Consider the following 27,871-nt stretch of genomic DNA (forward strand, 5'->3'; position numbering starts at 1 on the left):
GTGTTGCCCTCTCTGTATCTGCTAGCACGGTCTTGTTCACACACACATTAAAGGCACTGGATTCCCCACGCAAAATCCATGTACACGCATTGCCAAAGTAACAACACCGGGCCTGCGGGCCGTTTGCTGGCATGACTAGTAATTAGCAAAGTTAACCCTCGCTAGGTTGTGGGTTAGCAAACTGTTGCTACAATAGCTGCTGCTAAGCAAACCAGTTGTGGTTGTCAGTCACAAACATTTGTTTATGCAATGACTTAAATGACTAAGGTATTTGTGAATTTAGCTTAATAAATTTAATGCCAAAGTTTGTATAATGTGGGCCCTCCTGTGAACGAGCGTTAGGTCAGACAATTCACAGGCACCCACTGTTAGAGGACTGTGAACTGCCATGCAGTTATTAATTATGCCAAAGCACCTTATATTTCATTCTGCTGCAATGCATAAATCATAGACCTTTCCAAGAGAGAATGGTTGAGTGCAGGATGTCTGCAGATAGACAACGCTGTTTGTGAAAGAGCTTCTGTAATCTCGGACTGTTTTTTAGGTTTAAAACACATCAGGCTTCGGCTTCACTTCACACACACAATATGGGCAAACTTATCGGTAAAAACACCTGCTCATTTCAATGTTTCTCCCAAAATCGAGGGTATACAAAAAGAATTGAGAAAAAATGAGAAATGTATCCTGCTTTTGTTGGAGTAACTGTCTACTGTCCAGGGAGGAAGGCTTTCTGCTAGATTTTGGAGGAGCATTGCTGTGAGGATATGATTGCATTTAGTGACAAGAGCATTAATGAGGTCAGGATGTTGAGGATGATAATCACCATCATTCCAGAGAACACCGTTCCACTGCTCTACAGCTCAGTGCTGGGGGAGCTATACTCCTCTAGCCCACACCTGGCATTGGGTATGGTGCCAGTAGATTCCTGTTGGAGTTCTATTGTATTGGCAGTACTTCCAGACAAGCTATGTGTATATGTGTGCGTAATTGCACATCTGTGTTTGGACATGCACGTCTACACGTGTGTGTGTGTGTGTCCCATCACATAAATATTCACATTAGTTCATGCAGAGGATTTAGTGCTGAAGACAGGACGAGAAACGAGTGAGTGGGCACTTTCTCTCTTTTACTGACGGCCCCTCAATCCTAACAATCAGAAATCACCTTGAGAGAAGGAGGAGGGGAGGGGAAAAATGGAAAAGCTGAAAACTAAGGGAGGTTATGGCTAAATGAGTGGGTTTAGTTTTGTGTGTGTGTGGGGGGTTAGCTCAGGATAAGGTGGTGATCTGTGAGAACAATGAAAACAGTGCATTGATGGTCAGCGGTGATCAGCGTGGGAGCTATCTGATGCATGCACGGGTCAGCCAATATTGGACGGTCAAGGTGGGGCTTCAGTCAGTTACTTTGATGACACATCACAGCAATGACGCATCTAAGAAACCAGCAATGCATGTTAATACCCTTTTTTGTAGATACCAAAATGTCCTTCTGGTCGCAGTCTAAGGTTATGGATGATGTGGAGGTAGTATGTGTGAATGGGTTCTATAGTATACCTCATGTAGTCAGTTGAAGTGCAATATGAAAACAAATGTGAAATGAATAGACAACGTATCATCACTGTCACACAAAAAATGCATTCCCAAACTGGCAAATTTACAGAGAATAAACATTCAGTGTTATTTTGGAGCATTTCTGTTGGTCCATTCATAATGGAATTATGACACAATGTAAATAACAGCTGCCACAGCTGGAGATACAAGGTTTTCCTCCATCTTGAATTCACACTGCGTTATCTCACCAAGGTCAGTTTGAGACCTCGTTTACATAATTCCGTCCTAGATAAAAGTGGGACAAGTGGTGGAACACAAAGTTTAAGGCTAGTTTTTCTTCAAAAAGGAAAGAAATCCATGATCTCTAGATTCCAGCGCTCTGCGCAGAACAACAGCTTGAAAGCCAGACAGCGCATTTCCATTATCTTCATCTCACAGAGGCCTTTTAAAACCTTGTCAAGCCTCTGAAAAATCTGTAAAATATTTATACTGCAATCTCTAAGTAATGAGAGAGCGGCTCTATTGTATAATGCCTCAGATTTGACGTGACACGCTGACTACGGGGTTAAAGTGCAGAACGTCAGCTTAAATTTCAGCGTAATTACTAGGGTTGGGCGGTTTCCTCGCAGGGTAAGAAAGTGAACACTGCACAGTTTTAAATCTTTCAATAAATATTAAACTATCAATCTGACAGTTACAACTGTTGAACTGCTCTGAATGAGGAGAGACGCTGGTTAGCATTAGCTTGGTTAGCAGTCTGCTCTCCACAGAACAAAATCAAGTCTGGCTGACTGAAACCCTACGCTTAGCTGCTCTTGAAAGGACAGAAAGCTAAATGAAAGGTCTCTTTGGATCTCGGCTATAAAAACTTGGCGATCTTGACGATAAAAACTTGTGTGTGTCTGAGAGAGGGAAGTCGAGAGACGGGTGTTATAGTGACAGAAAGGCAAAATGAGAGACCGGTTCTGACGCGTTTGGACTTGTAGCCGGCATTCGAGGCTTAGAAAAGTTAGTGCTAGCTAGCACAGACCGTAGTCCAGCAAACTGAGGCTCAAATCACACATTTTTAGAGGATAATGCCTCATGTCTGAGAGTCGAGTGAATGGTCTTTTGGTGTTTTCGAATTTGGCATCAGTCCTAATGCCAGACGTGGGCTTTAGAGGTCTCTGGAATGATGAATGGGGCTACATCCAATACGTTTTGCATAAGTTGGGGATGATGAGGTGAGGTAGTGATCAACATCCTGACATCGTCAGAGATTTAGCAGAAAGCCTTTGCTGGACCGTAGAGACAGTTACTCCAACAAAAGCAGGGCAAACTCTTTAAATACCCTTAATTTTGGAAGAAACAATGAGTGAGCAGGTGTCCCAATACATTTGTCTATATGGTGTTTCATGTTCATTTGATTATTGCCAAAGTATTACTTTTTAAGTACTGACAATAGCCACAATACCCTCAGAAAGGCTTATAGTGGCTGAAAGGGCCCAGCAGAGCTTGTTGAACCCGAGCATCGAATCCACAGCCCTGTCATCAATAAAATAAATATAACTCTCTTAATATGGGTTTTGATTATTACAGAAATTCTGAATGAAATTAGGTTTTCTAAGCTATGTACAGAGATAGAGGATTGGTCTAATATATTGCGGTCTCCATTGCCAGAGCCTGATTAATAAAGATTTCACTGGCATTGCTGCACATTGCATTTTATTAGGTTGGCAAGTTTAGTGCTTGCTTAATAAAATAGCTCCCTGTTTAATCCCTGTAGTTGTTCCTTCATCACTGACAGAGCTTAAAGCCTGAGTAGCTGGGCATTCACCAGATGCTGTGGCAGGTGGACGAAAAATGACAGCTCTTTTACACACAGTGCTCATCCTGCATGATAATGGTGTTTAGAACTGCAATACAGGTCTGTAATACAGCTGTTTTTGATTTGAGTGCTTTGCGGCCGCCCCCTGAAAGTCGACAAGTAGATTCATCATTTGAAGATCCGTCAGTCGACTGAGATCCTTCAAGTCGAGCAGTTGAGAAGGTTTTTCTTTTTTGGTACAACAGACAAAAGCCTTTAAAATGCACAAGGATTACATTTTAATGACGAATGATAAAAAATATGTATCATAATATTAGTTTATAACATAGCAGGGCTGAATATCTGGCTGAGCCAGACAGGGTGGTAAGTTAGCCTGGCAATAACCATGTTTCAGAAAAGGTTTGCTCTCTCCTACTCTGGCTGCTGATGGCTAAGCGGGATGGCTCAGGATTCGTACTCACTGGACCACAGTGCTAGCGCATTAGACTGCTCAGGCTTTCCAGCATTTCGAACTTTTATAAGAGAATCCTAACAAATGTAAGTGCAAGCTCTGTCTGCAAGAATTAGCTTATCATTCATCAACATCAAACACGCCAAACCACTTCATCTGGGCAGATTTAATGTGGGCACCAAGTTTATTCACAGGGCTAATTCAAAATATATGTACTGTATCTCTGCTGGACCCGACATAACACGTGAAAGGATGACCACACATCTGCCCAACTTGTCCTTTTTCAGTCAGTGAACTACATCACCCAAATTGTGTGATTGACTTGGCCCATGAAGACAATTGTGCTGTTTGGCCTGAAAAAAGTTCATAGTTATTTTAGGAGCATGTTCTGCGTCAATGCTGTGCTGCAAGAAAAAGTACTGTCTGATGAGTTTTGAGACATCTGGGTGGATCTGAACAGTAGAGATGGATTTAGCCTGCTGCTGTCATCTTCATCCCATCATCAATAAAGAGACGCCAGTGCCACCATGTTTCAGCGGTACACTTTGGATCATGCGCAGTTCATTTTGTTCTCCCTCTGGAATAGGTTAGCGTTGGTCCAGAGGTGGCGCAATCCCAATTTTCCTTTGCCAATACCTATGTTTTTTTATGTACACACAAACACAGATCAGAGTCATTCTTTTTTTGCTCTCTCAAATCTTGTCCAGCATTTTCTGCTGATGCCATCATGATGAAAATACCAATAGGACGCATTCATCTTTGTCTCATCCGACCTTCAGCTTTCTCCAAGACGTTTACTTTATGTACTTTTTGTAACAAATGCACAGACGCGCAATGCTACCTCATCCCAACTGTGAAGCACGGTGGATTTATGGCTTAATGGAGGCATTATGGTTTGGACACCTTGCGATCACTGAAGGAACAAAGAATTCAAAGAATGGTAAGGTCAGCAGTCCATGAGCTCAAGATGAAAAGACATTGGGTGATGTGGCATGACAATGACCCAAATCATAGTAAATCAGGATTTGTGTTGTGGAATGGCCAAGTCTGAGTCCTGACCTTAACCCTGTCAGGGTGCTGATGTAGGCCTGAAAAGTGCTTTGCTGATGCACTCAAGGCATCTCATTAATACTGATGATGAGCTGAAACACATTTGCAGCGAGACATGGTCCAGAGTTCCTCCCCAGTGTTGTGCAAATCTTATTTGCAGCTACAGGAAACATTTGGTGGAGGTGATTGGTGCTAAAGGACCTTTAACTTACTTTTTCTAGCCTGCACTGTGGACATTTACTCAATATGCTCAATTAATGACATGAGCAGTTGCACTGCAATGTTTTCCTCTGGATCTGTTTACTGGTTAAAATATCTGTACACTCATTGGCCACATCATCATGTACACTGGCTGTATCTATACTTTTTTATTTTCTACGTTTCATCTACTATATAGACATATACTATATATATCTTCAGTTTCAGACTGTAGTTCTGCATACTGCATTATTGTTCTTTGCAGAATCTGCTGCCCAGTTCTTCAGTGGTCAGGACAACCAGCACAAGACAACCACTGAGAATGTATTATGTGGGAGGTGGAGCATTCTGTATTGCCACCGACATGGTAATGACATGTCAGTGGTGCTGCACAGAGTGGGATTTTAAACAGTCACCCCAGGTCTGAGAATAGTCTGTCAGGCCAAAAATATCCGGTCAACAGATGCCCTGTGGCCTGGAAGTGACCGCTGATGAAGTACTAGAGGATGGCTTCTACAAACTCTGCAGCTTTACATCTACAGGGTGGGCTAATGAGGTTCCATTTGATCTATTTGTACCAACACACTAACACATCACTACACTCACACACAAAGGGTTCTTCAAGTGAACCACTTTTGGTTTAATACAAAACCGTAGCATTTTCAATGCTCCTGACATTAGGAGGGTAAGGAATAGGGCTGGGCGGAATGGTAAAAATGCGATATATAATATTTATCAAAATATGTAATCATAGACTAAAAACATCAGTAGCGACAGATCCTTAAAAACTACTATTGAAGTAGTACCCGTACTTAGTACAGTCATTTTTATTTAACATCTGATGCTCTTCATTTAATTAAACCAGTCTAAATACACTGTTGGTAATAAAACCTGCAGCTGATCAGTGTTTATTAAGCACAAACAGTCTCCTCCATATGCTTAGAAAAGCATATTGTTACCACAATAACAAATTCCATCATGTTACGATAAAAAATATCCTTATATTGCCCAGCTCTAGTAAGGACTCATCTCCAATACATGTCTCATGTCTCAAACTGCTGCAAATGCGTCATTGGCAGGTAGCTAACGGAGGAAAGCGGTGGGTCCCCAGTTCCACCGCGCCAGCTAACAGACACCTGTGCCAGCTTTAAGAGTGATGAGAAGAGAGAGCGCCATCTACCTACCCGGAAAGAGCATGGCCAGTAGTGCTCTCTCTGACAGTCAGTCAATGATGGCAAAACGGCATAGCTCGGGATTTGAACTTATGACCCTTGGGCCAAATTGGAAGTCACTTGGAGCCCCAGGTGAAGCCAAAAGTGGTGGCTTCAATGGCTTCAGCTTAAATAACCATTTGAAGCACCTTTATTTTTAAGAGTGTCCCATGTTGGTCTCAATGCTTATCATGTTCCACCCTCCAAGTAATATCTGGTCAGTGTGGTCTAGGGCGGTTTCTGACCATTGCTAAATTGGTAAACTGGTATTGTTTTTTTAAATACTCTTTTTATAAAAGACTTTGTTGACTTTGTAGAAAAATGTTCAGTCGCCAATTCTGCTGCAAACAGATGACCTTCCTTTAGAGTCCAGTTCCAAACAAATCTGGCACACAGGCTCCAGCTAATTAATGTATTCCGAGGTCCCTGTTTGGCTGGATCAGGTGCATTAGCGTGGGATGAGAATGCTTGCCTGGTTGATGCACACTGATATGGGAATTTTGGGCTGATGCCAATAGCTGATATCTTTCACGTGCATATCTGATGAGGCTGATACTGATACATAATCATGAGTGATGGCCTTCCTTGTTTTCATAATTATCCTAATGAATTATTAAGTGTTAGATTTCAACTGATTTTGACTTTCGAGCTCTCTGCCGATAAAATAAACCAGACCACTGTAGTGACCGCTGGTCTACAGCATACGGTTATGGTAAACATCCTATAGGTGGCATATAATGTAATCTATTGATTGCCCAATAATGGAATGTGTAATTGAACCCCTTTGAGGGCTTTGAGCACAAACACACACACACACACACTCATGCTCAAAGCCCTCATAGGCAGGAGAACTGCCAGTCCTGTTAGCATCCCCAGAGGCCCTAGCAGCAGGCTAGCTGGCATGTTCAGTAAGTGATGGTGGTTCAAAGCTTTACGTTTTGTACTCTGGCTCCATATGCGCTGCTTACAAATGACTCCAGATGGGCAGACGGCGCAGAAAGGATGTGAAAAGTGATCAAAGGCACACACTTGTGTATATATATATACACACACACACACACACACACATATGCTCACGCTCACTCACTATTGCACTCTCTTTCGTTATCTTGTACCCTGGAGGGTTTCATTTCTGACCTTACATTGATTTGATTCAGAGAAACACCATTTTCCCACGATTCAGTTGGATTATTTTGTATTTAGAATGATTTATTTATTTATTTGCTCTCCATAGTTTTTCATTTTCGATTTCCACACACTGGTTAGGACTCCCCCTATCACACGATGCTGCTGCAGTGCTGAAGGATAGCATTGAGGCAACTAACGGCATCCTATCGAGCTGTTGCAAATGCCATAGAACAGCTCAACACTTTGGGAGGAGAACACTGCGGCCTCTTTTCCACTGCAGGGTCAAATGGTCACTAACGCTGTGCTGATTACACCGTAGCGATGTTGGATGAAGCCTGTAGCCGGTGTGCTAACACAGTGGTAGGATGTTGGACGAGGCCTGTAGCTATAAACCTTATTATGCTACAGTGCACTACAGGGAACCTGTCGCCACACTAGTGCACAACTGGAGCAGCTATTCTCTAAGGTGACACAAATACTGAGCCAGTCAGCGGATCCCTATGTCAGTAAGCCCTCCCACTGAACAGTTCTGTGGCCAAAAGTCTGCTGACTGGTTAGCTGATTTGACTTGAATCAGTACTCAGCAGTACTGCAAAATTCGGTCTGCACCCTATATGAAGTACTGACTTCGGTACCCAACCCCATCTGTTATGTCAACTACCCGTGCTACCGTGACACCCGTGCTAGCTAGCATTTCTCTGATGGGGGGGAGCTTCAGGCCACAGCTATGGAACAGGGATCAAACCTGCTATATCCCAATGATATTGCATGATATTGCACTGTAATGTAATATAGACAATAAGTAAATCCTTTTTTACGCCCCTACTGTACACAGCCAGATTTACTACCATTCCTTATCTCAGAAACACATCCTACACACACACACACACACACAGTACACTCAAACATATATTAGCTGTCTCTCCTTGTGACTATAGTTAAAGCAGGGCAGCTAAGTAGGGCAGCTAAATTTACCGCTCCACTGTTTCAGCCCTCAAACAAACACAAGGTAAACCTCTGTCACATTGAGCGTATGTGCTTTTGTGCCCATGTCTTTTTCTCTCTGTGTCCGCCTCCGTGACATCCACCTCCCCGGATTCACCCCTCTCTCTTCGAGCTCACGTCCTCCCTCTCTGTGTCTCAACAAGGTAGTGTGAAACACTTACCGATTCTACAGGAATTTCCCATGTCCTCTGGCTTTGTATTTTCAAATGAGAAAGAAGGAAAGAAGGGTCCTTCACAGGGCCCAGACACCTTGTCCTCCACACACTCACAGTGTGACTGCCTCCACCTTAACCTGCCTACTTCTAGAACAATAAATGGCTGCATTTTTATTATAAAGAGCATAATCATTCCTAATACGTGTCCCTAAGCAAGTTGCACCTTAAACATGGCGTGTCTGATGTGTCAGAGTTCAGTCCTGTGTCTATCCAGTGGCCAAATAAGTTAATTCCCCCCATGTGCATTTAAGAGAGCCACAGGGTGGGGCGCTGTCGGAGTTCACTGATTGTTAATGTCACACTCTGTGTGTGTGTGTCATTTGAGCCTGAGTTAGCTGGAACACAGTCTGTGCTATAGTGTTTAGCCTGCTAGCTAACTTATCCAAACACATGGGAACCGGTCTCGTGTTGCCTTTTGGTTACTACCAACACCAATCGCTAGACATTTTCTCTCTCAGACACAGGTTTTTATCAGAGCAGCTGCACTGGGCTGTCTGATACTCGGTGGAGCTGTAGCCGAGCTAGTTAAGCAAAGCTTAGTGTTTAAGCAACAGATCCATGGAGGGAAAAGCTTTATATTCAGTGCTCTGTCCTTTCAACGGCAGTCACTCAATTCTCAGTTCTGCTGAAGAATTCTGAGATAGCCCTCCTTCTTCATTATTCCATCCACTTTGTGCAATGTACAAATTCCACTAGCTCCAGAGCATGATACTACCACCACCATGCTTAACAATTGGTACAGTGTTCTTGGGGTTGAATGCCTCACCTGTACTCCTCCAAACATACTTCTGCTAGATGGAAGCCTCTCAGTACTTAGCAATCTACATCTTGCTTGACTGTGGACAGTGACACTGGTGTTCCAGCAGCGTCCACATAATGGCAGGCCTGTGTCTTCGTAGCTGTAGTCAATCATGATCACTAACAGGAAGTTAAGAGGCCTTGGCCTTTGAGAGTCAAAAGACATTTTTGAACTTTCAGCACCACTGAGCGTATGCATTTTTATGACCCTGTGTTGATTTCAGAACCCCATTCATTCTACCCCAGAAAAAGAAATCACTGAAAGCCCAATACTGCTACGATATTCACATCCATGATGAGTCTATGTAAACTATGTAAACACGCTGTGACATGATTACACTAGTAATGTCAGCTGAGGTGAAACTCCTCGACATTTGTCTTTAAGAAAGACCAGTAGGGGGGCTTTAAAATATGCCTTTTCATAATACCATCTTCCAAGTAATCATTGCTGACTAGCCGTGAAGGTCAATTTTAATCAGGGATTTTCAATTAAGTAATCATGACAGCCCCAGTCTGCACTGATCTAAGAACAGGAGATCTCCGTGTCGTGCCTGGTTCTGCACCCGGGCACATGTCCACACGTCTGCTCCTTACTGACCTAAAAACAGCAAAGGGCTAATAGGCATTAGTGATTAGACTGCATTGTGTGGACGTCTGATTTGATGTTTGGCTCTGGGGGGGTTGTTGTAGACTCACTGCTTGGTTTTGATATATTCAGCTTGCAGTGTTTGTGTTTCTCACTTTCCACCAGAGAGCGATGTGTGTGCCAGTCTGGCTTAGATCAACAAGCAACACCTTCCAAACCTGTTATGATAGATCATATGCTGCCTTGTGCATGTTAGTCAGTGCTGAGGAAAGCAAGCCTGCTGCAGTGCTCTTGGATGACTGGCACACAGCGTTGTAGAAAGGAGCTTAGAATTCGAATCTTGTTTATTAGAATAACATTATTTCTGGAATTTATCACATTTGGTAAATGTTAAACTGCTCTGAATCAATAGAGAGAAGCTGGTTAGACTCAGATCAAAGTTTTGTTCCTCCTGGTTTTTGATCTGTAGCCACTCACTAAGCTCGGCTCATCTGTCATTGACTGTGTTTGGGATCAACTGTACTATTGGAGAGTAAGGAAGACTTCTGGAAGACACGGTTGTCGTCTTGTGTCAGTAAATCTTGAATTTCTTCATTGTATGCCTTTCTGCTTCATTGTCCCCACAGACAACAAGAACACAAATTAATAAGCATACACTATGACTGAGAATTTTTAGGTTTTTGGAGTCTGGCAGAGAGATCAGTGCTCTAAATCTCTGTGCCTCTTTCCTCTCATTGCCACTCAGATGCTTCATCTGTGTCCAGTCTTGGACACTGCCAGTAAGAATTCTCCTTGGAAAATATATTCTGGGGTTCTAAAAAAAATAAGGAGTATTCGGAAGCTTGATTTAACCTAGAAAAACATAATTTAGATTTGAATAGTAAACTAAAGCCGCGTTTCGAAGAACAGGGCTCCTTATATGGTGCAGTTTAGCCAAGGCCGGGTTTAATTGGGGTCTGAAGAAGCAGCACAGAGCGTGCCAAAGTGTGAACAGTCTTATTTTGATTATGCAGACATGCTGAGGGGCCAGTGGAGTGGACTAGCATGCTAATGGAATTACGAGAAGGGGGAAGTTGATTAGTAACCAGTGCAAATGTCTCATGGGTTCAGGCTTCTTTCAGCACGGCCTAGAGAGGACGGGAAGGGGAGGCTCTATTATCTCTATTATAGACAATGTTCAACATCCACGGAGGTGTGAAATGTTATTGTATAATGAGTTTTATTACTGTATCAGTCAGCGGAAAATGCCGTTTTCATTTGGTCACTTCGACCCTCTTTACACCTGGTTGCTTCATGCGTATTGAGTATCAGGCCAAGCCGCATAAACACTTCCAGGACTTGAAACTTCTTCCAGTGCAGACTGTCACTGAGCATGTGATCTGTGTTTGTGAGGAAGATAATCATAGAGGATATGATGGCATGAATGGCATATAATGTCATGCTCGCCTTATCAGGATACAATCCAGATACTGGTCATTAAAATGCGCCCCCCCCATCTCTAGTTTCTGTCTGCCCATCTTATGCCTGGGACAAGCTACAGCGTAATCAGGCCAATTCACCCCTTGTGACAGTTGTGGAAGTGTCCTGATTTCAGGCTGGCCTTAAAGGTGCCCTAGAAAAGGAGATCCTTCATAACGAAAACAGAGCTGTAATGTACATAGTACATAAACCCTGCCCACTGGTTTCTTCCCCATCCAGAATGGTGGCAGTATTGGGAGGGTACCTCTTAACTGCCTTTACCACAGTGTCACTGGACAGGGCTAACTACCAGTTCTGTTAAGTCAGTTAATAGGCGACCACTGAGTCACCCTGAGTGATGGGCAGGAGATGGAGCAAGGCCAGTTCTGCTCTCTGGGACTCCCAGAGTAAAACAGATGTGGCATATGGAAAATTGTTTGTCAGCGATCTGCTCTGTGAGCGTAATGTAATGTATGTGTTTGTAGCATTTAATTCTGGCTAAATCTTGTAGAGTGGGTGGCGGTGACTGCAGAAGGACTAGCTGAGGACAGAACATTTTTGGGATTGATGCTAAAACTGCATAGGTTCGTACATGGCCAAATAAGCTCATTCCCCCATGTGCATTTAAGAGAGCCACTGGGTGAGGGTGCTGTAGGAGCTCACTGATTGGTAATGTTACACTCTGAAAATAGGTGGGAAAAATAGCCTGGTAGCTAGCCTGAATGTTCATAGATAGCCGTCCAAAGAGTCCAAAGATCTCGTCTCTCATTTTGACCTTTTTGTCAGTCCAAAACCAGACACAAGTTTTTATCGTCAACACTTGCAACAGATCCATGGGAAACACTTTTACAGTTTTAGCTTTCATAATGGTATGGAATGTATGATTAAGCTCCAATGGACTTCGGACACCAGAATTGAACTGATTAGCATAATTGTACTGATCTAGATAATTAGCACTCCTGGAAAAGGTGTGTAAAAAAAAAAGGCCATGAAAATGCTGTGTATTTAACGTGTTTACCATTCTTATGTTGCCATTTTTAGCCACACCTAGGAGCTCTAACATGGTCATCCACAACTTTGTGCATTACTGGGGTATAAATATGAGCTGACACGCAGGCCAAACACTCTTAGTCATCCATCAACAAGGGGAGGATGCGGGAATACATAAAGTGTGGATTAATGGATGCACACCGTGAGTCACAAACAAAAGGTTGACCATAAATCAGGCAGCCGCCATAAAAAATAGCCCCAAACCTAAAAAAAACCTCCATCTCTACTATTACAGCAATGTTAAAGACGTTTAAGACAGCGCCAATGCTGCTTGGAAAAGGAAGCCAGAGCATAAAAAACAACGAGGAAGATGATTCGAGAGGCAAAGCTTTCTCCAAGACTCCCAAGACTTTGGTTCAATGCCAGCTCCATGTCAAACTGTTAGCCAGGCTTGCCAGAAGAAAGTCTTTGTCTGCAGCCCAGGCCCGGGGCATTTTAAAAAAACTAAAATGACATCCTTCCACTCTCTGAATACAGCAGCTGCTCCTACAGATGAAGGCTCAGCCTATCCAGCTGGGTCTTTCTAGAGAAACCAGAGTGTTGAGGCCAAAACTACTAACCCCAGACCAGTGGCTAAAGGACGAATGTGTCCAGCTCCAGTTTGAATTGGTGGCACTCTAAAAATAGCCACGAGTTTGCTAGCAGGAGTCACTGTTGGTTTGAGCTGAAATGCCTGACTTTAAGCTGAGTTCAGTGTGTGTGTGGTCTAAGGGAAGAAGGGTATACCCTCACTAAGCAGCTGGCCAATTTGGACATTTGCTCACATTTCCCTGAACTCAGTAACTACAGTCACCACCAGCCGATTTCATTTTTCTCGCTTTGTGAAAGTACTCAGTACTTTTGAGGCAAAGTGTTGGTGATGATTTATAATGAGTTTACTCCCATTATCTTTAATAATGAAAACAAATGTGATGTGGCGAGTCAGATCTGCACCCATGTGGTTTTCATTTACTGCTCTTGTTAGCTGCCACTCACCAGTAATGAAATGCTTAGTTACGGTATGGTTCTGTGGCAGTGGAAGTACATGCTTCATGTTACTGCTACCCTACCCGTTTTTTTTTTTTACTGATTTCATGACTTTTGTTTTTGATCTGGTTGTAGAGTGTGGGGATCTACAAAGTAGGTTTCTCAGGTTCTCAACGACTGAATATGATAGAGTTTGTAATTCGCTTCACCTTTCTGAGTTGTGTAGAAGCCAATCATGCCAGAAATCATGACAGCTTTAATGTGTGTATATATACATATATAAGTTTGTTGCCACAACAAGGAAAACCTGTACAAGCTGTAAAACACTGAAACTGTGATGTTGAAGTCATATATATACAAAATTCATGTTGAAATAATGTGCAAATTGAAATCCAGTTAAGAAGGCGTTACCTTTTTGAATGGGATTAGCGTGGTTGCTTGAGAGTTTGTAGGAAAGCATTAGCTAAATGTGAATTACTTCATCAACGTTGCTGATATTGCCTTTTTTTTATTCTTCAGTCTGTTCCCAGTTCTCACGGGGCGTGTATGCCATCTTCGGCTTCTACGATAAGAAATCGGTGAACACCATCACGTCTTTCTGCGAGACGCTGCACGTTTCCTTCATCACGCCCAGTTTCCCTGCAGACGGCCTCAATCAGTTTGTGCTGCAGATGAGGCCAGATATCAAAGGTCCCCTCATCAGCCTGGTGGAGTACTACAAGTGGGAGAAGTTTGCCTACCTGTACGACAGTGACCGAGGTAAACACGTTGCACATATGGATACCACACACTAACACACTACCTAACTTTCACCTTCATTTTTATAGTAGTAACTGAATAATAAACATAATAAGCCAAGGAACCCAGGCTTATACAGTATTGTAACCAGACAGAAACCACATTTCTAGAGATGAAAATTACTATTCATTTAGTTTTTATGTATAAAAGATACACACTACATTACGGAGTGGCATAAATACACTAGATCACATACACTTTGATAAGGGGTATAAATACCCCACTGCACTGCTGACTGTTCTGCTGAAGTTCTTGTAAGCCCAGCAGAACAAAGAGAAAAGGTTTTATTGGTAGGTGTTAATAAGTTTTATTGTAAGGACAGAGATTAAAAGTGGGTGATAAACTGAATTACGTGGAGGTAGCAGTTTTATACTTGTGACTGATGACGATCTGATACCCAACCATACATTACTATTATAGTAGGCCTGGTTATTGCGCAATGCAGAACCTGCACTAGGAGGCTGATCATTGTGCATTGCAGTTCTGATCATATAAGTGTATCAGAACTGTAGTCTTTTGGTGATTGTAATGTTGTGTTGCTTTGAAACATGTTTATATCTCACAGTAAGAGCCAGGCTAAACTACAGCTACAGGGAATTTCCTCTACCTTTAATGTCAACAATATGACCTTATAGACCATGTTATAATTTTAAGGTGCCCTTTACATTAGAGATGAACAAAACAATACCATACAAAATATGCAACTGGCAATCTGTCTATATATTTCTCTGATAGAGGCTAAGTATGCCCAGTGAGTGGCAAAAAGGCAGACTGAGTGACAGCGTTAGCGTTCAGTGTGAATGCCACTAAAACTCAAAAGTGGGAGCTGCAGTGCAATTGTCTGTACATTGGCTGAACTGATTCAGCAGGATTTCTGAGCTCTCCTTTTACAGGAGAAGAGAAACTAATGGATTGCTGCAATTCTGGAATCCAGGCACTGAAACGTGTGGGAGCTCACTGTTTAGTGAAGTTGCTCTCAGCACAGGTGGAAAAGTCAAAAGCCCATGGTAGTTGCGACTTGAGTGATATGCTAAGTTGGATTAAAGGGACAAGCAAGCAAACCTGGATGAAGCAGTCTACTAAATGAGCCTGAAAACAATGGAAAACACTCCTAAGACCATTCCATCGACTTTGTGCTCTCAGATATGAGAGTATCCTCTAATCGTGTGTGATTTAAGCCTCAGGTAGCGAAATGTTTCGGACTACACATCGTTATTCATGGACAGTTGGTTGTCCAACTGCCTTTAACATGAGCTGATAATCACTTAATCAGTTTCGCTTTGACCGTTTTCCCTAATAAACGTGCTGCAGAATGTTCTGCCACTCAGTCCGACTAAATGGGTCGTGTTCCTGCGGGAATGTGAGGTCAGTGCATACCCTCTATTAGCCGATCAGATCATACGAGCGAGTTAAGGATCACAGCAAGGCGCAAGGCTCCTCAGTCACAGCATGCTACAGTTCCTTATTCAACTGCCATACTCACATATTTCTAAAATGTTTAAAACTAAAACACCTCATGGAGCAAGCAGAGTACACCTCTAACCAGAGACCCCTCTCCAGAATTCATCACTCATCATCCCAATAACTAACAGTAAGAGTACAGCACAGCAGAGCTAGCAAACATGGCTAATTTTTCATTTATAGAAATACTGTATGATGTTTGTTTGTTTGTTTGTTTCTATGTACATGAATTATTTAGCCTCACTATTCCCTATTATTGATCACCGGGTCTATCGTCAAGGTTCTATTACCAGCATACATACACACACTCATACATGTACAGTACGCTAACATATCAGATTGCTTGTCCTATTAAGTTGTGGCGCTCCTCTCCTCAGAGACACGGCATGTGGTCAGGAGCGTTGATAGATATGTCACGGAAAACGATCCCTATTGCATGTTCGCACATAAATAATGTAAACGCCGTTTAAACCCATGAAAGGAACGTCCCGCTATCTAGGAAGATGTACTGTACACTGGCTTGAATTCCACTCTCACACACATGCGCACATGCCCACACGCCCACGTTCACACTGGCTTTCTCTCGACATGTCATACTTGCTCAATCACACTTTTTTTCCCCCAGAGTTGCCATGAAAAAAAAAAAAAAAAGAGAGAGAGATTACGAAAGGGGCCAGCCAAGCTCAGTGACGGAGTGGCTCTCCAGTTGACACCAGTGCTGTAATGAATGGCTACTAATGAATGTGTTACTAATGTAATACTGTTTTGTGTTATTAGCTTCTGTAATTATGATGGAGTGTGTAAACAGTGTCTGTAAAACAGCCGCTGAATGGTCGATTAGTGTCACATTCATTCTAGTGTCTAGCGCGGCTGAGCTAAACATGATGAGGTAATGCGTTTCTTTCCCAGTACAGACAGGAATTTAGTGTATATACTGTACCACTATGCAGGATACTTATTGCCATAATCAGATGTCAGGATCTATTATGCGAGTGCGTACTTGGCTAGCGGTGTGAATGCTCTGCTCTGCTGCAGGCGTGGATGACCCAGAACAGCACTGGCATTAGATGCAGCACTTACTGTAGGCTGTGATGTAGCCTGATAATAGCAGTGTTGTGATAGTCCAGCTCTTCTGCCTTTGACGTTCATCAGCGCTGTTGTGATACGTTGTTGTTGCATTTTCGCTTGACAGAGTGACTGACTGACTGACAGACTTTGGCAAGGACTGCCTCTTGTTTGCCTAGAAAAGGCGTTTTCTCATACTGACGGTCTGACTGGACTATTTAGCCAAAGAGCTTACAGGTATCAGTGCAGCTGAGAGGAGTCTGAGGTTGAGTCTCCTTGGGTCTCCATACTATAACATCTGTAACATTGCTACCACAGCAACCGTCGGCCTCGCCCAGCATCGCTATTGCAGTGTTAGCATCACTATTGCAGCATCGTCCTGGCTATTGCAGCTTATTACTGCATTGACTCATCTCCTCATCCAGCAGTAACATAGCTATCGTAGTGACCGCACTGATATCACAGCTTTAGCCTTACTGTTGCTACCACATCAACCCAACATTGCTACTGCTAACTCTGGTAGTCACTCTTAACCTGTGCTCTATAGAAATTATTTTATTCTTATTGTCAGCTTTATAAAGCATGTATTTTGTGCATATTAGCTGAAATACAGCGATTTTAGTTATTACAGTAGTGTTGTGGTGATACATTTTATTCACGTGAAACCGATGTACACATTTAAATAAAGTAAATCCCAGGCACAGGTTTTTCAGTGTAGCGCTATCTGTAAGTTTACGACGTCTTGCTTCTTCTGTAGTGCTTTGATTGCAGGTTTTAGGCTTACAAATTTCCATAATGCTGAAGGAGAGGTTACTTTTTGTGGCAGTGGGATTTAGTCCCTCTTCTTTACTGCACAGCTTAGTGTCCTCCTGCTCCAGCACATCTGATTCAGCTCAGTGGTTAATTACTGAGCCTCTGTGATTTGAATCAGGCCCATCAAGTCCAGCCTGGGAAGTGCTTAATTGAGCAGTGCATGGAGCAAGGCAGGGAAGGCACTGAATGTAAGTTGTATTGTAAAATTGAGACTGTTAGACTGTAAGGGTCATTTACAGCCAGGTCCATAAGCACACCTCCTCAATGTACACTATATGGACAAAAGTATTGGGACGTCTGCTCATTCGTATCTCATTCATCAAGATAGCATTGCTGTGAGTATTTGATTACATTCCGCAACAGATATGTGCGACGTTCCTTCTCCATACTCTGGTTTCTTCTGTCCAGAGAACCCTGTTCCAGAACTGGCCAGCTTTTTAGCAGGGTAATCAGACCTTTTTGTTTGTGAGTTTGGGGTTATCAGTTATCAGTTAATGAAATGAAATGAAACTTTCTGTATTTAGAGAGTATCAGAGGAGACATGTTAAGTCCTTATCCTCCTAGTGTTGGAAGCATTGCTAGTCATTGGGCCAGTTACGAATGAGTGGGTTAATTGGCAGTACCACATTGAGAGAAAAAAGGGAAAAATTAAACAAACATACAAACAAGGTGAGATTTAGGTTTGTGAGATTCAGCGATTTTTAGCTGCTGTACTCTGTCAGTTACTTCTGCTCTTTTTGTTGATGGATGGAGTGTCAGTTTGAAATAAAAAGGAGAAGGAAAATGAAAGGAAAACGCAAAAAAAGAGGACTGGAGTTCTGATGCATTATGAAAAGTGTTATGAAAGATGTGGTACGTGTCCTTGAGATTCATTCATTCGCACCCACGCTACCCACAATCTAAACGAGATATTACAGCCTTATCACTTCTTCTGTGCTGCTCCCTGACTGTAGAGATGCACGTTTTTTTTTTCTATTTGATTGAAGATAGATGTTGAAGTAGAAATGTTAAAACAATCAGAACAAGGCACTCAGACTGACAGTTAAGAACTACTGATTAATCAAGATGAAATTCACATTTTGTTGAATGAAATAATTTAAATTAGTGCCAGATTCACAGCTTCACTGCTCCAGCTAACAGACGCCCACTTTAAAAGTGTTGAGGGGCCACCATCTACCATTATGGCCAGTTGTGCTCTCTCAGACTCCGGCTGCTGCTGATGGCAAGGTGGCATGGCTCAGTATTTGAAACTAGCGGCCCTCCCGAGCCATAGTGGTAGCGCGTTTGACAGCTGGGCCACTCGGAGCCCCATAGTTTGATGATTGTACTGCAGCTTTTGTCTGACAGTTAACCTTGATACAGCATAGTGGTACAGTGTTGTGGGTTTCCCTGCTGCCCCCTCCATGTGGCAACTGTCGCAATCACATCACACTATTCCGGTGAGCTTAGTGGACACTGCCTGACTTTCCGAGTCTCAGAAAAAGTGTTCTGCTCACATCTACACAGCATCTTACATGTTGTGCACCGCAACTGTTATTACATTCTAAGGTTTTCTAATCGGTACGTACGTGCAAAATGCTAATTGAGGAGTTGTTTTTAAGTTATACTAGTGGAAGTTAAGTTAAATCCAGGAGGTAAATGTTATAAGAGGTTAATATCTGTAATAAAGCATGCCAAAAGAGAAATAATAGGATAATAAAGGAAGCAAAAATGTTACTCAGGCAAAAGAAGAATTCTACACAGTGTAAAACTACCCAATTTTGAAACTTTTATTCCTAATGGCAAAAGACACCAAAATTAGGTCCTATTTGAACAGGATTAGTTTTACATATGGGGGTGTGGTAGTGTAATTATTGCTGGCGTATCTGACTGATTTTTGTTCACCAAGTGAGTCATTTTACGCAGCATTAAAGATTCCAACACATTTTACTTCTTATAAACTGACCTGTAAAATCAACCTCAGATTATATTCATCTCGTGCGATCGCACATGTGGATAATTATTCCATCACATCCTTAGGAAAAGATGTTTTTCACAGTCTTTCTCAAGTATGGAGGCGCTCGAGAAGGTGTTTAGTCGTGTTATGTATGCCTGGCAGAGTGAAAGTAAGTGAGGCAAGCTAAGTGGGTTGTACAAGTCTGTGGAATTTTCCAAGGACTTCTAAGAGGAGACACACTTCTGGCAAATTCAGTGGGAATTTAGTCCCTTCTCTCAGCTGTCTACAGGACACAAGACAACCATATTTCCTTTGGACACAGGTAGAATTGTCTCCAGTAAACACACACTAGTAAGCAAACACACACAGCGACAGCGGGCAATACCACTTGCCACTGTGTCATGCCACCATACATTACAGACATAGAGTGGTAATTTACATTACCCTCCCTTCCCATGTAAAACTAATCCAGTCCAAACTTTCTGCTCTGTGCTGGAGACGAATAGTGCTCTTATAGAGCTTAACAAAGACTACAATCTCCAGGTTTGTTTTTGTCTAAACTTGATGTAGAGCATATCACTTCTTGTGGACTAGGGTTAGAGTTCATTTTATATATGGATTAGAAAATGGAAATGTATTATGTATTAGATAATGGAAATGGAAATTATTATTACATACTCATACATACTTCATACATATTTCAGTCTGGTCTATACATTACATAACAAGTGGCAATTGCTGGAGTCCAAGCACCGCTTGCCATTATAGAGACAGTAAAGGGTTCATAGTGGAGCCTGTTTGTAATAGATGTGGGACTTCAGAAGAACCAACACTTCCAACACAACTGGTCCAACTAATGTATACTATCACCAGACCCTGCTAACGTCGGACATGGCGTGAGCCTGCTGGCTGAAAGACAGGACACCAAAAGCGCTGCGAGAGGAGGCGGAAGGCCGGCAAGAGCGCTGATGTACATGCTAGGCTAATGGCTAACTCCAGCTGTTAATTTGGTCATTTAATGTGGCTTTAATGTTACTGTGGTCAATTAACCCTTCAAACCCTAGGTGTATTATTCAGTTATTCATCCTAATGCAGAAACTATTCTGAATAGTAGAAAACTGTGACAATAATGCAGTAGAAGTAATGCATGTAGGCTTAAATTACAGGGTCTATTGAGTTACTGAGGAAACAAACTAAAATGTGCAAGCCAGGCTCTGAAATGTGAAAAGATCAGGGCACCTGGCAGACTGGTAAAATCACGATGCTGAACTGTTACACGCTACACGAGTGGTCGCCACGGATGGACGCAACGATTTGCCGCCAAGCTGGAAGGTTTGGTCACACATCCCAAACCTGACAGGAAATTTCAGGCTGAAAATCCCTAATGTTGCACTCGGTATGAGTCCTTGAGAGGAGCTCTCGCAATGCTCCATTCATCTCCCTCTGTAACGTGATTACACTCAATGTATTGCTCTGAATGAGAGCATCTGTTAGATGTCCGAAATGAAAACGTGAGGTCTAGCAATGTTGCGGATGCTGTGACCAGGGTCTGCGATGTGCAGTGTAGAAATCTGTGGTTTGAGGCAGAGGAATGAATTGCTCCCCGAGAGACCTAAATATGAAATCAGCCGTAGTCTTTGGCTTTTATCCGAGAGAGATGGCGGGAGAGAGGGAGGGGGTGGATAAAAAGCGCGTGAGAGAGTGTATGTGTGAGGGGAGTAGGTGGGGGAAGGGGACAGGCGAGAGGAGCGGGAGGAAGGAGAAACAAGAAGAAGGAGATGAAATGTGTGGGCAAAGGAGAGAAAGCGAGAGGGTGACATGAAAAGCTGAGCGAGAAGAAGAAACTGTCCTTTGGGATGTTGTTTCTTTTTATCTTAGAGTGCCTTTCCCCAAAGGTATATCATTTTGGTGCTAATTTAGAGCAGTGGTGTTTTTGATTAAGGCAGAATTGAGGTTAGATTAGAGCAGAGATGGGTCCTAATTGAGACTGAAGCTCGTTTTAAACGAAGCAGTCAGACGTGTTTAAAACGAAAGCCACTGTAATTAAGATCAGAACCAGATGATGATCATTTTGCGATGGTTAATGTTGGTGGTGGAGGTCAGCCAATTCAAGTCTGAACACAAAGGTTTCGTCAACGGTTCAACGGATATTCTGGAGAAGGTGAAGGAGAACGAGAGTAAGCGTGTAGTATCTACGCCTTCGGAGGTCTTGTGGAGTCCATTCCTTGAATGGTCAGATCTGTTGTGGTGGCATAAGAGGGACCTACTCAGTATTGGTGTTAATGTTACTGCTAATCGGTGCATGCACCAACCCTGAAACCCTAGGCTAATGAATTAGCTTGTAATCCTAGAGGGAAAGCTATTGCATAGTTGTCAAGCTTTCCAGATTTTATGGAGTCCCACAGGGTTCTATTTTAGGACCTATAACAGATGTGTGGGCTTGAAGTTATACGGAGTGTTTCAGCTCATGCTTTTTTAACAGAACAGTATTGTGTTTAATCAGTGTTATTAGTGTTAAAGGCACAGAAATGCCACAAGTGGAGCTCAGAGGAGGATGCGTCACACATTATGCAATAACCTAATTTAGAAGCGTATCGGCCAACTTTTGCCTCTATTGAGTGTGGGTTTCCCCTAACTGTATGAATGAATAGATGTACAAGTGTTCCTAATACATTGCTCAGGGAGCGTATTTTGGATAAGTTTGTAGGTTCTGTCTATGTTACGGTGTGGGGTTTGGACTCAAGTGCAGTTAAACTTTTTGCTTTATTATTATTATTAAATGAAAACTACCCCTCTTATGGTGTGTGCTTGGTGACTGTTGGGCTTAAACTCCCCACCCTGGTAATGGGAGCCCAGTGTACTTCCACTGCACCATCACAGCTGTGAGAGGTGGCAGTATAAACACTGATCATAAGCAACATAGAAAACGACAGGAAAACAAAGGAAAAACCAGGAGTGATAATTACTCAAACAAGAGACAACAACTCAAATGCTTTTCTCTTTTAACTTCAGCTTTTCACAAGTAAAACTTTTCACTTTTAACTTCAGCATCTCTTTACTATTCGCAGCTTAAACCCACTGTTACCGTTCGCCCCTCTACAAAGGTGCGACAGGGAATTGTGTTTGGCTGGGTGTATTTATAACGTGCCACACAGGTGGGTCTGGTCAGCGTTGATTACCGCTGGTGATTCTGGGGCTTGGAGTTCTTTGCTCCAACCCCACCAGCTTTCATACTTTGCTGGCCGGGCCCCCTGCTGGTGGCTGACGGTACATGCTGCCTGCTCACAGTCTACTTGACGATTTGGCAGTTAGGCCTGTGCGATTGACCGATGTAATGGAATTGTGACGATAATTGACACATACCCTGATGACTAGTCTTCAAAGGCAATGATCGCCAATTCAAATCTTTAAAAACTGTAAGTAATGCTGTGAAGTTTGGCATGAAAAGTATTTTTTCCAAAAAAAAAAAAAAATCCTACACATTAGCAAGCAAGCCGCTTCTGTCAGCATTTAGCAGGAGCTCACAGAAGTTCAAAATGAGTAGCACTGAGCTGAGAGTGCGAAGGGGTCCTAGGTGAAATTCCTGACTGAGCCTAAGTATCATGGGTAGTGGTAGCTCAGTGGTCAGAGCACTTGCAGTGCAGATGAGTGCTGACATCACAACAAAGGCCTAAAATGTAAGGGCTGTGATACTGTTCTCAAAGCAGAACTCTTGCTAATAACCATCTACATGTTCCTCAGTATCAACCAACTCAGTCTTTAATACATCAAGTAATCGCAAACAAAAAAAAAATAGGCTGGGTGTCCCAGCTTGAGATGGTTGCTGCATTACTGGATTTCATACCCTGAATAATATCTCCTCTCCTACACTCTCTCTCTCTCTCTCTCTCTCTCTCTCTCTCTCTCTCTCTCTCTCTCTCTGTAGGCTTATCCACTCTGCAGGCTGTCTTGGACACGGCAGCTGAGAGGAAGTGGCAGGTGACAGCAATAAACGTGGGCAACCTGAAGGATGAGAGGAAGGACGAGGCCTATCGCTCACTGTTCCAGGATCTGGAGAACAAGAAGGAGAGGAGGGTTATCCTGGACTGCGAGCAGGACAAAGTTAAAGATATCATGGAGCAGGTGAGGGAGAGAGAGTGAGAGTGTGTAGTGTCTATCCTCTGTCCACTGTCTATCTCCTTTTCTCTTTGTATCTATCACTTCGTATCTCTCTCAAGCTCTATCTTTCTGAATCCCTGTACCTCTCTGGCCTCTCTGCCTCTGCCTCTCTGTATTTCTCTATGTGTTCAGGTACGCCGTTGTCCTCCCTGTGCATTCTTCTGCCATACAGTAACACACACTCGCTGACTCTTGTAAGACGGCATCAGAAAATCGATACTTTCTCCAGGGGGGCCTTTTCAGCATCAGTGTTTCAAATCATTTAAAGATCTATTTGTCACCACCGTGCTTGTAGCACACATTCAGTACGATTCAGTTGTCAAGCTGAACTCTTCTGGTTCATGCAAATGAAACCACAGATGCCATCTTGGCTGTTAGATGAGGAACTGTGCATCTACTGTGACTCCTGTCAAGGGGTGGACATATTAGGCAGCATGTGATCAGCGTAGGAGTCTGAGCCACTTTGACAAGGACCAGACTATGATGGCTTGGTCAGAACATCCCCAAAAACATCAGGCAGTTCTCGTGGGGTGTTCCTGGTCAGGACCTACCAAAAGTGGTCCAAGAACGGACAACCAGTGAACCGGTTGAACCGGTCAACTTTTGCCTCTGTTGAGTGTGGGTTTCCCCTGACAGTGACTTTGTGAAAGTTGCATTCAGTGTGTGGTGTGTTCACCACGTCAGAAACAACACACCTACGCTACGCTAAATCTCAGGACTTTAGGGATTTTCCATGTTCTGTAGGCGGTAACTTGCAAGCCCAGAGATGTCCTCCTACTTTCCTACTTCACAGCCTTTTACATTGTTAAAAAGGTCCCACTGTCAAGATAAAAAACACATGCTATTTTTAAACTGCTTGAGTTCATTTTGCAGCATTTACTTGTAGTGCTGCTTACAGCACCTCCACTATGCCCTTGCTTTCCTTGCTAATGTTCCCTATGCTTTGTTTTTAGGTCATCACGATTGGTCGGCACGTGAAGGGGTATCATTACATCATCGCTAATTTTGTGAGTCGATCAAGCAAAATCTCCGAGGCCTTTTCTGACATTATCCTTTCTTTCTGCATGAAGGGCTCTGAGTGTGCTTTGTGTGTTAGCTTGAACGTAATTACACACAAATACATGAGCGCATAATGTGTATTAGTGTTGTTGTTGTTTTTTTAATGAATGTGCATTAATTAATGTCTGTGTTCAGGGCTTTTTGGACGGAGACCTGTCAAAGATCCAGTACGGAGGGGCGAACGTGTCTGGATTTCAGATCGTAGATTTCGATGACCCTCTTGTTGCTAAGTTTGACCAGCGGTGGGAGGCTCTGGAGGAGAAAGAGTACCCTGGGGCGGACAGCAAGATACGAGTGAGTTTGTTAGTGTGTTTTGCAGATGCGTCTGTTTGTGAATGCTTGTGAACTGTCCGACACTGCAGCTGTTCAACCTTGACTGTTAGACCATAGCAAGCCATTGTTTTTTATACATCGCTGTATTTGTACGTTGCCTTATTGCTCCCTATAGATCCTTAAAATCTGCCCCCATGGTAGCTGGTGCACTAAAAAAAGGATCAAAGACAAAAGCAAATGTTTTTAGCAGTAGAAGGCATGCCATATATCAGCCGCCACCAGTGGTAATTATGGGAATGACCATGACTGTTACTACTTTCAATTACCTTGGTACAATTTTAGAAACCTGCCTAGGGTCTGAGGAAATTTGTGATATATATGAGAGCTTTGTTACAGTAGCTATATCTCATTAAACAATTGTGTGAGTTTAAGGTCGGCCAGAGCTAGCATATAAGTCCCCTGTTGGAAGTAAAGTATTTTGCGCTATAAATTCCGCTTGGAAACGGAAGCAGAAAGGGAAAGCTTATGAGAACTGTGAAAATGAGCGGTATGAAAGTAAGAAGACCCCAAACACTGTTGTAAAATTTGTTTGTACAGGGATCATACTGAAAAAAATTGTGGAGGATACACATCATGCTCCACATCAGGCAGGTGATGTAGTATTTTCAGGAAGTAAAAGAAGGAGAGAAGATTTAAGACAGAAATATGTTTATTTAATATTTGGTTCAGAGTTTTTAGTCCTTTCCATTTCCCACCTCGCAACTAGGACTCCCCCATCACATGACGGCACCAGTCCTGGGTGGATGAATGCTAGCATGTGCTTCCTCTAAATCAAATGAATACATCTACCATGTCTAATTCAAAATCATTGGACAGCTAAAAGCACTTGAAGGACAGCGCTAACAACACTGACTAGCATCACACTTAGTGATGGAGGGAGAGGAAGGGCCATTCTACACACCCAAAGACAGAGAGGCTAATTATGCTCTCTAGGACTTCTGGCCATGGATGTCACGGATATCCCCAAATCAAACTGGTAATCTCCCAATGTTAAGGCCAGTCGCACTTAGACAGTCACACCACTCTTTATTAATGTGTCATTGCCTGTATGTGTTCTTTCTTTGCAGTACACTTCGGCTCTGACGTATGATGCCGTTCAGGTGATGACCGAAGCGTTCCGCTTTCTGCATAAGCAAAGAATCGACATCAGTCGGCGTGGCAACAATGGAGACTGCTTGGCCAATCCGGCCGTGCCTTGGGCTCAGGGGGTGGAGATAGAGCGTGCACTGAAACAGGTTCAATTTCTACTTAACCTAGAGCATCCTAAAGATAGACAACATTCTTTTTTTGTAAACATTTTGTTGCTCTGGTGTGTGTGTGTGTATTTAGGTGAGAGTGGATGGCCTGACAGGAAACATTCAGTTTGACCAGTATGGCAGAAGAGTGAATTACTCAGTCAACATCATGGAGCTTAAGAACAGCGGCCCGGTGAAGGTATGTCATTGTTACATGCAGGGAGTAATATATATATATATATATACAAACAGTGACACACATACACAAAGAAATGAGTCTTTGCAAACAGGAATTACATCACAGCTTATTTCTATACATTTACAATAATCAGGTCTGACAGTTAATATGACAAGGTGTAATTATGACAAAATCTAAATGAGCCTCAGGTAATCATGCTAATAATTTTAAATAGCTGACTTGGTCAATAGTTGACTGCTTTCCAGCCTGAGCGTCCAAAGCTGCTCGGAAACCGATCTCATGATCTGACAGCAGCCTGCAGTTACAAACGACCCAACTGTAGTGATTTTACACTTCATCCAAGTGTGTTGACTACATTTGACAAGCATTGAGACTCATGTTTTGTCAGACCTGTAACCCGTAAGCCATGTTTAGTGTTCTTATTAATCTTAAAATCTGAAAATAAAAATGTAATATATATTATATTGAAGTATCTATTAATGTATTGTAGGTCTATTTTAAGTTATATTCTGCTCAACGGGAACACAGATGTATATGGAGGTGCATACAGTTGCAAGAAAATGCAAATGAACCCTTTGAAATTACTTGGAATTATGCATTGATTACTAATAGTCACAATTACAAACAAACACAATTAAACTAAACTAATAACACACAGGAGTTGTACTGCACACATCTTTGATTAAGCATACTGAGTAAACACACACACTGCAGGCTAGAAAAAGTAAGTGAACCTCTGTAATAATGACTTCTCCAAGAGCTTATTAGTAAAATGTGCTTCAGTTGAAGAGATGCAATTGGAAGTGTTACACAAAGCCTGGTAACTGACTAATCTGTTCTTCTCAAGAAAGACTGGATAGTGTGAACCATCCCTTGATGCTAACAAGACCTTGTGTTTTAAAGACGAGTCCATGGTTAGACATGGTTAGACTACAAATGCAAAACATATTCAGCTGAAAAGTAAGCAATCCTTGCATTTAATAACCTGAAGAGGATCTACAGGTTATTAAACGCAAGGATCACTTACTTTTTCTAGCCTGCACTGTTAGACCGTGCTTGTCCGTAATTGTGACTTCAGTAATGATCATGCCACTTTGATTGGTAATTAACACAGATGGCCAGGTCATTGCAAAGAGTGTTCTTAGTTTCCCCTGCAACTGTAGCCCCACTGTACCATCTATACCCCTTTAGACATGGGCTGTTCTTTTCCCTAGATTGGCTACTGGAACGAGGTGGATAAAATGGTAGTGACCAAATCAGACCTTTTCCCCAATGACACCATGGGTATGGAGAACAAGACTGTTATTGTGACAACCATCTTGGTAAGACCATGTTATGTAC

The 27,871-nt window shown here is 42.6% G+C and overlaps 1 protein-coding gene across 3 annotated transcripts in view; it reads left to right on the top strand.

Moving 5' to 3' along the window:
• gria2a (glutamate receptor, ionotropic, AMPA 2a) overlaps window positions 1-27,871 on the top strand; it is a 43,472-nt gene that overhangs the window by 4,471 nt on the left and 11,130 nt on the right. For all 3 annotated transcript variants that reach the window (XM_072670311.1, XM_072670310.1, XM_072670309.1), the window contains exons 3-9: window positions 13,993-14,232; window positions 23,472-23,668; window positions 24,658-24,711; window positions 24,899-25,057; window positions 26,164-26,331; window positions 26,426-26,530; window positions 27,745-27,852. In XM_072670311.1, the coding sequence (XP_072526412.1) occupies window positions 13,993-14,232; window positions 23,472-23,668; window positions 24,658-24,711; window positions 24,899-25,057; window positions 26,164-26,331; window positions 26,426-26,530; window positions 27,745-27,852 (1,031 nt within the window). The remainder of the gene's footprint in view (window positions 1-13,992; window positions 14,233-23,471; window positions 23,669-24,657; window positions 24,712-24,898; window positions 25,058-26,163; window positions 26,332-26,425; window positions 26,531-27,744; window positions 27,853-27,871) is intronic.

Source organism: Salminus brasiliensis, chromosome 24 (genome assembly GCF_030463535.1).
Source record: "Salminus brasiliensis chromosome 24, fSalBra1.hap2, whole genome shotgun sequence".
Taxonomy (NCBI): domain Eukaryota; kingdom Metazoa; phylum Chordata; class Actinopteri; order Characiformes; family Bryconidae; genus Salminus; species Salminus brasiliensis.